This window comes from Ctenocephalides felis, unplaced genomic scaffold, assembly GCF_003426905.1.
Source record: "Ctenocephalides felis isolate EL2017-DRISC unplaced genomic scaffold, ASM342690v1 CF-g0.4_SCAFFOLD_01604, whole genome shotgun sequence".
NCBI classification, from domain to species: domain Eukaryota; kingdom Metazoa; phylum Arthropoda; class Insecta; order Siphonaptera; family Pulicidae; genus Ctenocephalides; species Ctenocephalides felis.
In genome coordinates, this window is record NW_020537758.1 from 34,707,801 (window position 1) to 34,720,691 (window position 12,891).

The 12,891-nt window shown below is 23.5% G+C and overlaps 1 protein-coding gene across 1 annotated transcript in view; it reads left to right on the forward strand.

Moving 5' to 3' along the window:
- LOC113373654 (serine protease 7-like) overlaps positions 1-5,164 on the forward strand; it is a 127,036-nt gene extending 121,872 nt beyond the window's left edge. The window contains exons 8-9 of the mRNA XM_026613938.1: positions 2,561-2,713; positions 5,001-5,164. Of these exons, the coding sequence (XP_026469723.1) occupies positions 2,561-2,713; positions 5,001-5,164 (317 nt within the window). The remainder of the gene's footprint in view (positions 1-2,560; positions 2,714-5,000) is intronic.
- Positions 5,165-12,891: the final 7,727 nt, after the last annotated feature.

Consider the following 12,891-nt stretch of genomic DNA (forward strand, 5'->3'; position numbering starts at 1 on the left):
ATTTGAAACTAGTGTTGGAACGAAGTGAAAGCATTTTGTAGTTCTTGATAATTAAACATTTGTTTTTTCTCACATAAAATTACTTTTAAAGTCATAAACAAGACTTATTTCATTCAAATTAATGAATTTATTTAATATAAACATTTTTATTTAACGATTAGCACTTGTAGATGAAACATGAAGATGAAATTTGCTCTTAGAGATGAGATGAGAATACTGAAAAAAGAATTCAAAAGGTTCGAAGGACGCGCTTTACTGTGCTTTTACTGTAAAATACACTTTTTGCTCAGATTTAATAACTATTATATTTTAGAACATTTTAAAAGAGTCATTTTATATTTTACTATCACTGATAGAAATATTTTTTATTTAAAATTAGTGTTGGAATGAACTGGAATCATTTGTAGTTCTTGATAATTAAAAATTTGTTTTTTTCTCACAGAAAATCACGTTTAAAGTCATAAACTAGACTTATTTCATTCAAAAAAATGAATTCATTTAATATAAATATTTTTATTTAACGATTAGCACTCGTAGATGAAACATGAAGATGAGACTTGCTCTTAGAGATGAGATAAGAAACTGAAAAAAAAATTCAAAAGATTCGACGACGCTTTACTGTGCTTATACTATAAAATACACTTTTGCTTAGATTTAATAACTATATTTTAGAACAATTTAGAAGAGTCATTTCATATTTTACTATCACTGATAAAAATATTTTTTATTTAAAATTATTGTTAGAACTGGAAGCATTTGTAGTTTTTGATATTTGAAAATTTGTTTTTTTTTTCACATAAAATCACGTTTAAAGTCATAAACTAGACTTATTTCATTCAAATTAATGAATTCATTTAATATAAATATTTTTATTTAACGATTAGCACTCGTTGATGAAACATGAAGATGAGATTTGCTCTTAGAGATGAGATAAGAAACTGAAAAAAAATCAAAAGGTTCGACGACGCTTTACTGTGCTTATACTATAAAATACACTTTTGCTTAGATTTAATAACTATATTTTAGAACAATTTAGAAGAGTCATTTCATATTTTACTATCACTGATAAAAATATTTTTTATTTAAAATTATTGTTAGAACTGGAAGCATTTGTAGTTTTTGATATTTGAAAATTTGTTTTTTTTTTCACATAAAATCACGTTTAAAGTCATAAACTAGACTTATTTCATTCAAATTAATGAATTCATTTAATATAAATATTTTTATTTAACGATTAGCACTCGTTGATGAAACATGAAGATGAGATTTGCTCTTAGAGATGAGATAAGAAACTGAAAAAAAATCAAAAGGTTCGACGACGCTTTACTGTGCTTATACTATAAAATACACTTTTGCTTAGATTTAATAACTATATTTTAGAACAATTTAGAAGAGTCATTTCATATTTTACTATCACTGATAAAAATATTTTTTATTTAAAATTAGTGTTGGAACGAACTGGAAGCATTTTGTAGTTCTTGATAATTAAAAATTTGTTTTTTCTCACATAAAATCACTTTTAAATTCATAAACTAGACCTATTTCATTCAAATTAATGAATTCATTTAATATGAATATTTTTATTTAACGATTAGCACTCGTAGATGAAACATGAAGATGAGACTTGCTCTTAGAGATGAGATAAGAAACTGAAAAAAATTCAAAAGGTTCGACGACGCTTTACTGTGCTTATACTGTAAAATACACATTTGCTTAGATTTAATAACTATATTTTAGAACATTTTAAAAGAGTCATTTTATATTTTACTATCACTGATAGATATATTTTCTATTTAAAATTATTGTTGGAACTGGAAGCAATTGTAGTTCTTCATAGTTGAAAATATTCTGAACATTTTCTTTAATTGTTTATTTTTAATATTAATATAATATCCTTGATGATGGGGATCCGGGCTTGTACCAAAATTTTTAGATTTAGTCATTTAATTGAAACAATGCCAAAAAGAAGCAAAAGATGTTTAAATCTCTCTTATTCGAAAATTAAATGAAAAATAATGTGAAATCAAGGCTTGATAGAGTATAAAAAGATACGCATTAAAAATATTTTAATGATTTAAAAGCAAAACTTATGTTTCAAACGGTCACTAGCAAAATGTTATGAGCACTCATGGATAGTAGTTTTCAAGTAATTTTGTGTACAATTTATTTAAAATGGCAAAAATTCTCTTTGCAGATATCCAAAATCTGATAATAAATAGGTATTAATTTCAAATATTATTTCCAGATAATGCACATTTTTACAATGGTCAAAATATCTGTTGGCAATGTAGATTTATGCATTTCGACTTACAAAAATAGATTTAAAATAAGTGTAACACAAACTCTCATATGTACAAGACCAATATGATAAAGAATGATAGTATAAAAAATATACTTATATTAAAAATCCAAATGATAATAAAAGTAAAATTATCATGGATGTTCAAACAGTCACCAGCAAATCACCATTAAAGAAAAATGAAATTAGTTTTCTATCTTCGCAGATATTTTAAAAATTTGATTTTTAATACAAAGTATTAATTTAAAATATTATTTCCAGATAGTGCTACATCAAGCACATCTTTGCAATGGGTTAAATTATCTGTTGGCGATTTGGAAGAATGCATCTCGACTTACAGAAATAGATTTAATATAAGTGTAACACAAACTCATATGTGTACAAGACCGAAGGCCAATGTCGATGCATGTCAAGGTAAATTTATTATTCTTCAATACTCCTAAAAAATTTGATCAAACTCAAAATTTGTCTTGGATTGTATAAGAATTGGCTAACATGCTAGAATACAAGTAGTAAAACTTATGATTATACTCTCATCTTATATTTGTTTTGATATTAAATTAATAGCTTATGTTGAAAAAGTGATCAGATTCTTAATTTAATTAAAATCCAAAGATGACATTAATATTAGACCTCAAGTGCAGTGCTTAAAGCACAAATTGTAAAGTCTTGCTTGATGAAGAAAATTAATATTTATCACGGTAGTGGTAATGGTAGTTTTATTTTAATACAACAACTTATTATTCTTACCAATAAAGTAAAAAATAAAGCTCAATAAATGTTGATGAATAAAGATTCATTTATATTCATTTAACTTCAATGAAAAAATGCGTACTTTACACAGTAAAGATTTTAAAATAGTAGTAGATTAGTGGACAACAAAGAGAAATTAATTGCAGTCATCAATAAATTTAATTTAAATTATTTATTATTTGCAAAACAAGCAAAAACTTGATAATTTAAATTTATCCAATGCAACAAACAACATGCCATTTTAAAAACTAAATGCCAATAGGCATTTCGAATATTATTAGCGACTGAGAGAAAATAGCTTCTAAAAACTCTTTGACAGAAATTTAAATATTTTCGAAAAAATCTTTAGTACCTACTTAAAATATATTTTAAGGACATGATATAATTCCAAATATGACCACCTTGTTGAATCAAAAATAATACGAGAGATAAAAATATATAAATTGATGTAATCTAAATAAGTCAGTTTTCTATTTAATGAATACATTTATTATAAATATTTTCATTTGAAAATTAGCAGATGAGTGTTCTGAATGCTAAAATCAAAGGATCAAAAAGTTGAAATTTTAAGAGCATTTTGAAAAAATTAATGATATTTATTTTTTTCTAACTTTGAAGGAAATTTTTGCTGCAGCACTAGATAGTACAATAATTTGGATCAATCATTTAATTATTTATTTAAATACTACTGTAAATGTAAATAACAATAAAAATTATTTAAGATTTTCTTTAAAAATTTAAAATTAGAATAAAACTATTTTCGTTCAAAATGGGACAATATAATAAGATAAGCTTTTTTGCTCTGAATTTTTTTGAACTTCCCGAAGGAGAAGTTTATGTTTTTATCAAGAAATCCGATTCGCTAATTTTATGCTTTCTCGACGTTTCAAGCCATTCTGAATCGAATGAGACCAAATTTAGAAGAAGTGTGTGTGTGTGTGTGAACAGATTTTTTACCGTAAATCGACGTTTTCTCCAAAACGGCTGGACCGATTTAAAAAATTTAAAAGCCATTCGATGTATCTCGATGAGAACTAGCATTTCTAAGTTTTGTGCGACGATAGGTCGGGCCGTTTCTTTGTAAATCGCAGATAAGTGAAAATTTTTTCGTCTACGATTTTTATGATTTTTTAGACCTTTGATCGATGTTTTCTTAAAAACGGCTGGACCGAATTAAAAAGCCATTTGATGTATCTCAATGAGGACTATCGTTTGTCAGTTTTGTGTGATGATCTGCCAAGCCATTTCTTTGTAATTTGGAAAAAAGTGTTAAACCTTTACGTCCACATTTAAGCTCAAACTACCGAATCGATTTAAAAAAATCAAAAACTGTTCGAAATATATTAGTTGGGAATGATACTGATCAGTTTTAGGTAAAAATCTACCGAGCCGTTTTCTTGTTAACTGTTGAAAAAAAATTTGAGCCAATTTTTATGGAACTTATTTTGGCGATATATATCATGGTCTTATAGAACTTACTGAAATATTACGGCCTTACGACAAGTAGTTTAATTTTAAAAATTCATCAAAGTTTGAGAAAATGAGTTGTTCTTTGGACATTTGATAAAATTAAAATTAGACGATTTACTTGGTATAACGATGGAGTACTTGGTCTTAATGAACATACGAAACCATTAATATCCTACGGAAACTGGTTCAAATATAAAAATTATTGGTTTTTGAAAATTTGCTTTTAAAAAATACTCCGACCGGGTTGACGTGTTCGATTTTCAATAATGTGTAATAAATCCACTTCGAATATTTTTAACTACTTATAAATTAATTTACTTGTCATGGATTAAGTCGATTATTTACATAACTCGGGAAGTTCATGTAACTTGCTTCAAGGCAAAATACCAATACCAACTAGTTTGCGCTCATAATGATAGAAGATAATAAGATAAGCTTTTTTGCTCTGAATTTTTTTAACAATTTTGTTCTATATCAGGAGACAGTGGCGGTCCTTTAGTAATGGAGAGCCCAAACGAGAGGTACCTCCTGGCTGGCATAGTATCATTTGGACCCCGGCGTTGCGGAACGGCGGACCTTCCGGGGGTCTATACGAGGGTCAGCAGTTTTGTGGATTGGGTCGTTGCTAACGTCCGACCGTAGAAAAGTAATTTTTTTAAATAAAATGTAAACATTTAATGTAAAATTAAGTAGAATATAAAAAATGGTAATTCAAATATTATAAATTTGAAGGCAAGCACTGATGGTTAGCTAAGAAATGGCAGAAAATGCTTTTCTAGCAGATTCAGTTTAGATTTAATATTCAGATTCTGATTATATTTATAGTGTCAATATAATTATAATTTTTCATATATATATATATATATATATAATATATATACATTATATGTACATATATATATATATATATATATATATATATATATATATATATATATATATATAGTTGGTTGTCAAACGGATTCAAATTTCTATCAGGTGGATTTTAATAAGGCCAGCTAGTAGATATGTGTTATATATATATATATATATATATATATATATATATATATAACCTGATAGAAATTTGAATCTATTTGACAACCAACATTTCACACCTTTTGTTATAAAAAATTCATATCAATCCAAAATTAAATAAAATCCGGAAATTTGAATATGATGGATCAATACTATTGATTAAAGTGTTTTTTAAACTTAAATAATAAATAAAATAAAATAATTAAAGATTTGAATAAATGAGTACATTACAAAATTTATAATGAATAACCAAGTGACTTTTATAAATTTGTTATATCGTATTTGCTATTACGTCCTATTTTAACATATTCTATTTATGCTGTATTTAAAATTGGTTTCATTGGTCACATATACTATTGGGAACTTACTATAAGCCCTTAATATTTTCTTTGAAATTTTTCCATACATTTATGATTAGACACTCACCGATTTTAATGATATTTTTTTAAACTTGTGATTATTTACGAATCACTTATGATATAAATTTCCGTCTATATATTGATATTCATATTATCTCTGAATCTAACATGGATAAAGTTCTGGGGAATCCGAGTCCAAATCTATTAAATGTTTGATTTTTGGCACTTTTTTAATTTTTTAGCAATTTTTCTACTGTAATATTAAACGACCAATTATTTTAAGAAAATCATTATTGAAAATTAAACAGAGTGAATAAAACAATTTAATATATAATTTAATAAAAAATGAAATATTCATGAAATTCTATGAACATATACACTTAAAATACGATTACTTAGGTTTAAATGGATAACATAAAATCAGTTGTAAAAAATAACATATTAATTCCGATTATTATATTATTTTCATTTTTAGTAGATATAAAATTAAATTTACAAAAACTCCTAGCAGAAAATGAAGTTTCGGTTGAATATAATTTAAAAAATCGTCTAATAAAACGTGTTGAAAACATGTGTCATATTTAATCAATACAATATAACATTCATTTCCAGATAAAATGATGTATACATATATGACTATATTAATTTAAATTCACAAGATATATTTCATATATATATATATATATATATATATATATATATTTATATATAGTCCAATTTTTATATATATTGGGAAAAAAATGCTGACCTAAGACGGTTTGCTGAATCCCAGTTTATTTATCTCAGTGCGTAAATAAGAGAAGTTCTTCTTTGCTTTTTAACAGTTATTAAAAATACATTAACGTATGAGTCTGATTTTTTTAATACTCGAAAAAAAATTTTCCACTTGAGCATTTCTTTTTTAGATTTCGGAAATATTTATTTTACTTGATTGCACTTTTAAAATTCAATATATCAGATATTTGTAATTCTATATATTTTAAAATCCTTATATATTTTTTTGTTTTTGGAACAAAATATTTGTTTTCAAATTGTCAATAATAGCTGAAAAGGTACAATTAAAGACGATTTTGTATTTACTTTCTTTATTTCTTTCTTTCTTTCTTTTTTCTTCTTGTCTGAAATTTTAATAATATGTTTCAATAAATAACAATTTATAAATATATATATATATATATATATATATATACATATTTGTGCATTACATCATGGAATCAAGTAGTTGGTTATTGAGTTAGTTAGTTTGTTGTTAATAAAACTACAATGCTCAATTTTCAAAAGCTATTAAAAAACTGGCATTTAAACTACACGTATGAATTTTAATTAAACACGCCTATATTTGTTTACAATTTTTTGTTTGAAACTTCAAAAACTTATAGAAATGATACGAACTTTTAATAGTGCAGAATAATTGGAATGAAAATACATAATACGAGTTCAAGTCATTAATAAACGCCCTTGATTTAATAAAATATTTCATTTTTTACCAAATTGCGATATTCAAATACACATCATATTTTTGCTATTTTATAAAAAAAATATAAATCTTTATATGTAACAAAATTGCAAATCATTATACATATGCAACATTTTTTTATTCATCGAACTTTATTCATGACTAGCAGATATTTGACCTCAAGTGGTCGTAATAGAAACAAAATTATAAATTTGCTAAAAATATTTATAAAACAATTTGTACAAGAATTAGGACGAATCTATCACTTTAAGGGAATAGTTCTAAAAACTTCTACTTAGGAATTGAAATAGTAATTGATAGATGATTTAAAAATTAAGTATGTTTGCAATGTTTTTGCGAATGGCTATTTTCTATATAATTGATTTTCAAAAATATTTTTATGCTTATATGTACAGGGCAACAATATTAATATTAAACGACCAATTTTTTTTAGAAAAATCTGCCTATCATTATTGAAAATTGAACATAGAATGAATAAAACAATTTAATATATAATTTATTAAAAAATGAAATATTCATGGAATTCTATGATGAATTTCTATGCATAGAAAATACCATTATTTAAGTTAATAGATAACATAAGATCAGTTGTAAGAAATAACATATAAATTCTGATTATTATATTATTTTCATTTTTAGTAGATTTAAAATTAAATTTACAAAAAATTCTAGCAGAAAATGAAGTTTCAGTTGAATAAAATTTAAAAAATCGTCTAATAAAACGTGTTGAGAACATGTATCATATTTAATAAATACAAATTGAATTTCATTTCGAGCTAAAATGATATTACCACATTATGAATATATTAATATATAAGAAATATTTCATAATTAAAATTAAGGAGTAGTTGAACTTATGGAAAACAATAGAATGCAAAAATATTCTTAAGATCAGAATACTCCTAATTACAAAAAGTGAAAGTTTAACAAATAATTACAAAAATATGGTCAAATTGTTTAATACAAATAATCTATAAATAATTGATAATGAGAAGTTATGAATATTTCTCAAACTTTTGAAAATTATGATTATTGAATTTTCTTTTTTGTATCAATTTGTGTTGCTCAATTAAACATTTATTACCAAATTTTGTATACAAAAATGTTAAATAATAAAATTCATTTAATAGCAACAGAAAAAAAATAATTAGCACAAAAATAACAAAATAATGTAGTTGTTATTAGATTATCACAACTAGTGAAATAAATAATATAATTTATTCAACTAGTTAAATTATTAGCTTAGATTAACCAATAAATACAAATTTATAATCCCATAAGTAGAATTATAAGAATGCATTTCATTGTTTATTTTAATTAAGAAGCGAGCAACATTTGCTCGTACATCATATTAATTTTGTACATTTTGTTTGATATTCAAACTACCATAAATAAGTAATTACGTAAAAATAATACTATGTAGTATAGCAACTAAATATTTAGAGTACACAATATAGAAATATTTAAAAATAATTATAGTTTTGGTATTGATACAAATGTTTACAAACCAATATTGCAGTTTAATTTTACTGGAAACCTTGAATTATCGGAAATGATTCATAGAAACAGATATATTTTACTTCTTCAAGATTTTTTAGAAAAAACTTACTATAAATTTGACAAAGAAGTCATCTTTCCTTATATTTCATAAAAAGTTCTAAAAAGATTATTTAATAATCTCCTGCATTATATGCCCAAAGGTATTGACTAAAGTTGCTATGGTATTGCAAAATATATTTTGAAAACAGTAATTCGTCAAACAGATGAACAGTTTTAGGCCGAAATAATTAAAAGTAAATAATGGTAACAGTAACGTTATTTCTTTATTTATTTCTATATTTAATTGATTATAGAGATGTCTCTATATTAAATTTTATATAAAAAATTTCAACCATAATTTAAATAAAAATCAAACTAGAATTAGAACTCAATATAATTGATTAAGCTAGAGAAAAAAACATAAAATTATAAATATAAACTGTATTATAATTATGAAAAAAATACAATAAAAAATTTAATATTTAATATGTGTTTATTAAATATTATTAAATTATTTTATTTTAGGAATGTTCATAATTTCAAATTTATCTGTTGATAAAGTAGAAAATAAAAAGCTAAGGAATTTACAATACATTCAGTTATGTCCTAAAAGTGGGACATATACTGTAGCATGAGGTCTGTAAATGATGAATTCAAATTTCAGAGAATTAAAAAAAAATTAATTGTATGGGCATTTCAGTTGCTGTTTATTATCTTCAAAAAATTTGTCTAATGCCAATTTGTAAATAATATAATAATACTTTATTTATTTAAAATTATTATATTCATAACTTTATTCCAACTGGAATCATAATTTTAGTTGAAGATCCTTAACCATATATATAAAACAATTAGCCAATGTAATTGCCCTCAAATTTTACACACACACACACACACACACACATATATATATATATATATATATTCTTATTTATATAAATAAATTAATAAGGTTATAAAAAATATTCTAAAATGATGCCAAGTGTAATGTAAAGTTAGTCCACAATAAAATTACAGAAACCTATTGAAAATTCATATAATCAAATTCAGATCAGTAAATAATTATTTTCACATTTTATATATTTCAAAATTAGTTTCGGAAATTATACCATATCGAAGATAGCGATATGAACAATAACTCATAACTTATTTTCAATTATTTATTACATAGATGAAAATTCAAAAAAAAATTTTCAATTATGAATCTCTCAAAAAAGTGAGTTAGTTCTTGTGAATAATGGACCTAATAAATCTAAAAAATAATTTATATTCTTTTAATTAAAGAATTAAATTAATAGTGTGTTGTATAATGAACTTTTTTCAATCAAAATTGATTTTTCAGATTTAGGTCAAACCCGTGGAAAATAATAATTTTCTTTGCGATTTTGTTTGAACTCGCAGCATCAGGTAAGATGGTATTTATTTAAATTCAATAATTAGGTCAGAAGTTTAATAAATCGTATGAAAATTAATTAATACTATTTAAAACTAAAAACATATTATACATATTTTATTTCGTATATGTGACACATTTGTTTAAATATATTCTTGCTCATATTTATTATGTCTTCGTAATTTTATCATTTTTAAACAGAATGTTGGTCTTAATTTTATATTTTAAAATTTGTATAAAAATCCCTAATATATTCTAAAATCCATCGAATATAAAATTGAACTTATACTAAAAAACGCCTAAAATTCAGTAATTTGTTTCATTGTTTCAATTTACATTATGGGTAGTTACTTTTATTTTACTTAGGATTTAATTAATATATAAGAAAATTTTACTTAGTATATTGTAATTCGGAGAAACGTGTTCATCAGTGAAAATAAAAAACTAATACAATTTAAAAAAATGTAATATTGAATTATATAAAATAAAAATTGGATTTGTCGTCTAAAAAGCATTTTTTCCGATATTTCCAAGAGATTTGCTACATTATTCAGGTATTTTACATAATCCATTCAATGAATAGAAATAAATATTCTAATTTACTTGAGATTCCATAAAATTCATTGATATGGTAGTGAGAAAAATGAAGAACCTAAATTCTTATCGAATTATATCGTAAACCATTTGAAATATTACTAAAGGGTGAAAAATAATTTAAAGTTAAACCATATATCTTTATCCGCTGAATTCAAAATAATTCTTACGTATTTATATATGATTTCCATAGATTAAGGTAATGCCAAATAAATATTTTTTTTTAAAAAAGATTTCCAATCAATGAGGAGCCTTTAAAATATAACGTTCTTGACTGTAATTTTATTAGTATGTATTTATTTTACACGACATAATTTATACAACAAATTTATTATTTAAAGGAATAAAATTGGATTGAAGACGACATTCTCTAAAAATAAATTATATCCTCTCTTGAGTTAAATATATACAAGCATGATAACAATTTATTTGTAGACTTTGCAAAATGCTTATTAGGCAAAATATATCATAATACGTCACAGATGTGTCAATTAAAACATATTCAAAATAGTAATGAATCATATAGATAATAGTTTTCATTAAGTTATATTATATTGAGGTAATGCAAAATAAGTACTTTTAGAAAAAAATGATTCTCTCAACCGATGAGCCTTTATAAGAATAACGCCGTAAACTGTAATTTTATTAGTTTTCTATTGATGTATTTATTTTACACGACATAATTTATACAACAAATTTATTATTTAAATGAATAAAAATTTGAGTGAAGACGACATTCTCTTAAAAATAAATTATATACTCTCTCTTGAGTTAAATATATACAAGCATAATAAAAATTTAATTTGTAGATTTTGAAAAATGCTTATAGTTTAAGCAAAAAACTAATGCGTCATAAGTATACCAATTAAAATAAAATATATTCAAAATAGTAATAAAATTCATAGATAATACATTTTATATACAAGTTGTATTAAACCTCAATGATATTTATATTATGATACATAAGAAATAAACGTAAGGTCTGAAATATATACGTTAAAAAGAGACAAAAAATTTGCAAATTGATTCATGCAATTATTAGTTTTTTTTTTCATATTGGTTATAATTGTAATATTTTTGGCATTTTAATAGACTGAAGTCGCCACAAACGTCAGATTGTCGTTTGTTGACAAATTTTCAAGGTTTTCTACACAAGTGTCCAAAAATTTAAATTTTTGTCATCACAACTCTTGTTTAATTGTATAATAATAAACAAACAATAAAATAACATCAATAGCTTTTTTGCATATCAATTTTCAAGAGGCAGATTTTTTTTTTAAAATGTATGTAAAATTTAATAATTACCAAATATTTATCGTAATTAACTATTTCAATTTTTAAAAAAATTTCACAATGACTCGTTATTCAAAATTTCCAGATAGAAACTTAAGTGCTTCATCATTCTGATTTATAAATTATATAAATATAAAATCCTATTTGGTTTGAATTATTTAGAAAGTGATGATAAAAATTATTATTTGGGGGTTTATTAAAATGATGAATCAAAATAGAAATTGATAATTGATACAACATATTTTATCCCCAAAAACACAATAAACTCATTTTATAGATACACTTAATGATTTATAAAATTCATATATTTGACTGACAATAGTATTTGACAAAAAACAAACGTAATTATTACCATGATTATAAATTTGTATTTTGTATTCATATTAGTGACTATATAAAACCTATAAACTAGCCGAATACTTAATATAATCACTTTTCCACAACAATCTAGCAATATAAGATAAATTTTAATAGTAAACATATTATATTTTGAAATGTTTTAAACCACTTCCAAGCAATAAATAATAAATTGATAGTGATAATGTATCCTTTTGAATAATACGCCTACCATATGTTTATGAAATTGACTGTGAAGATTGCGATATTGTTTATATAGGTGTACAGGATAATATTTAATAAAACTCTGAAAAAAATATTATATTCTTAAAGATATTTAAAAAAAAAAACGCTTAAAAGA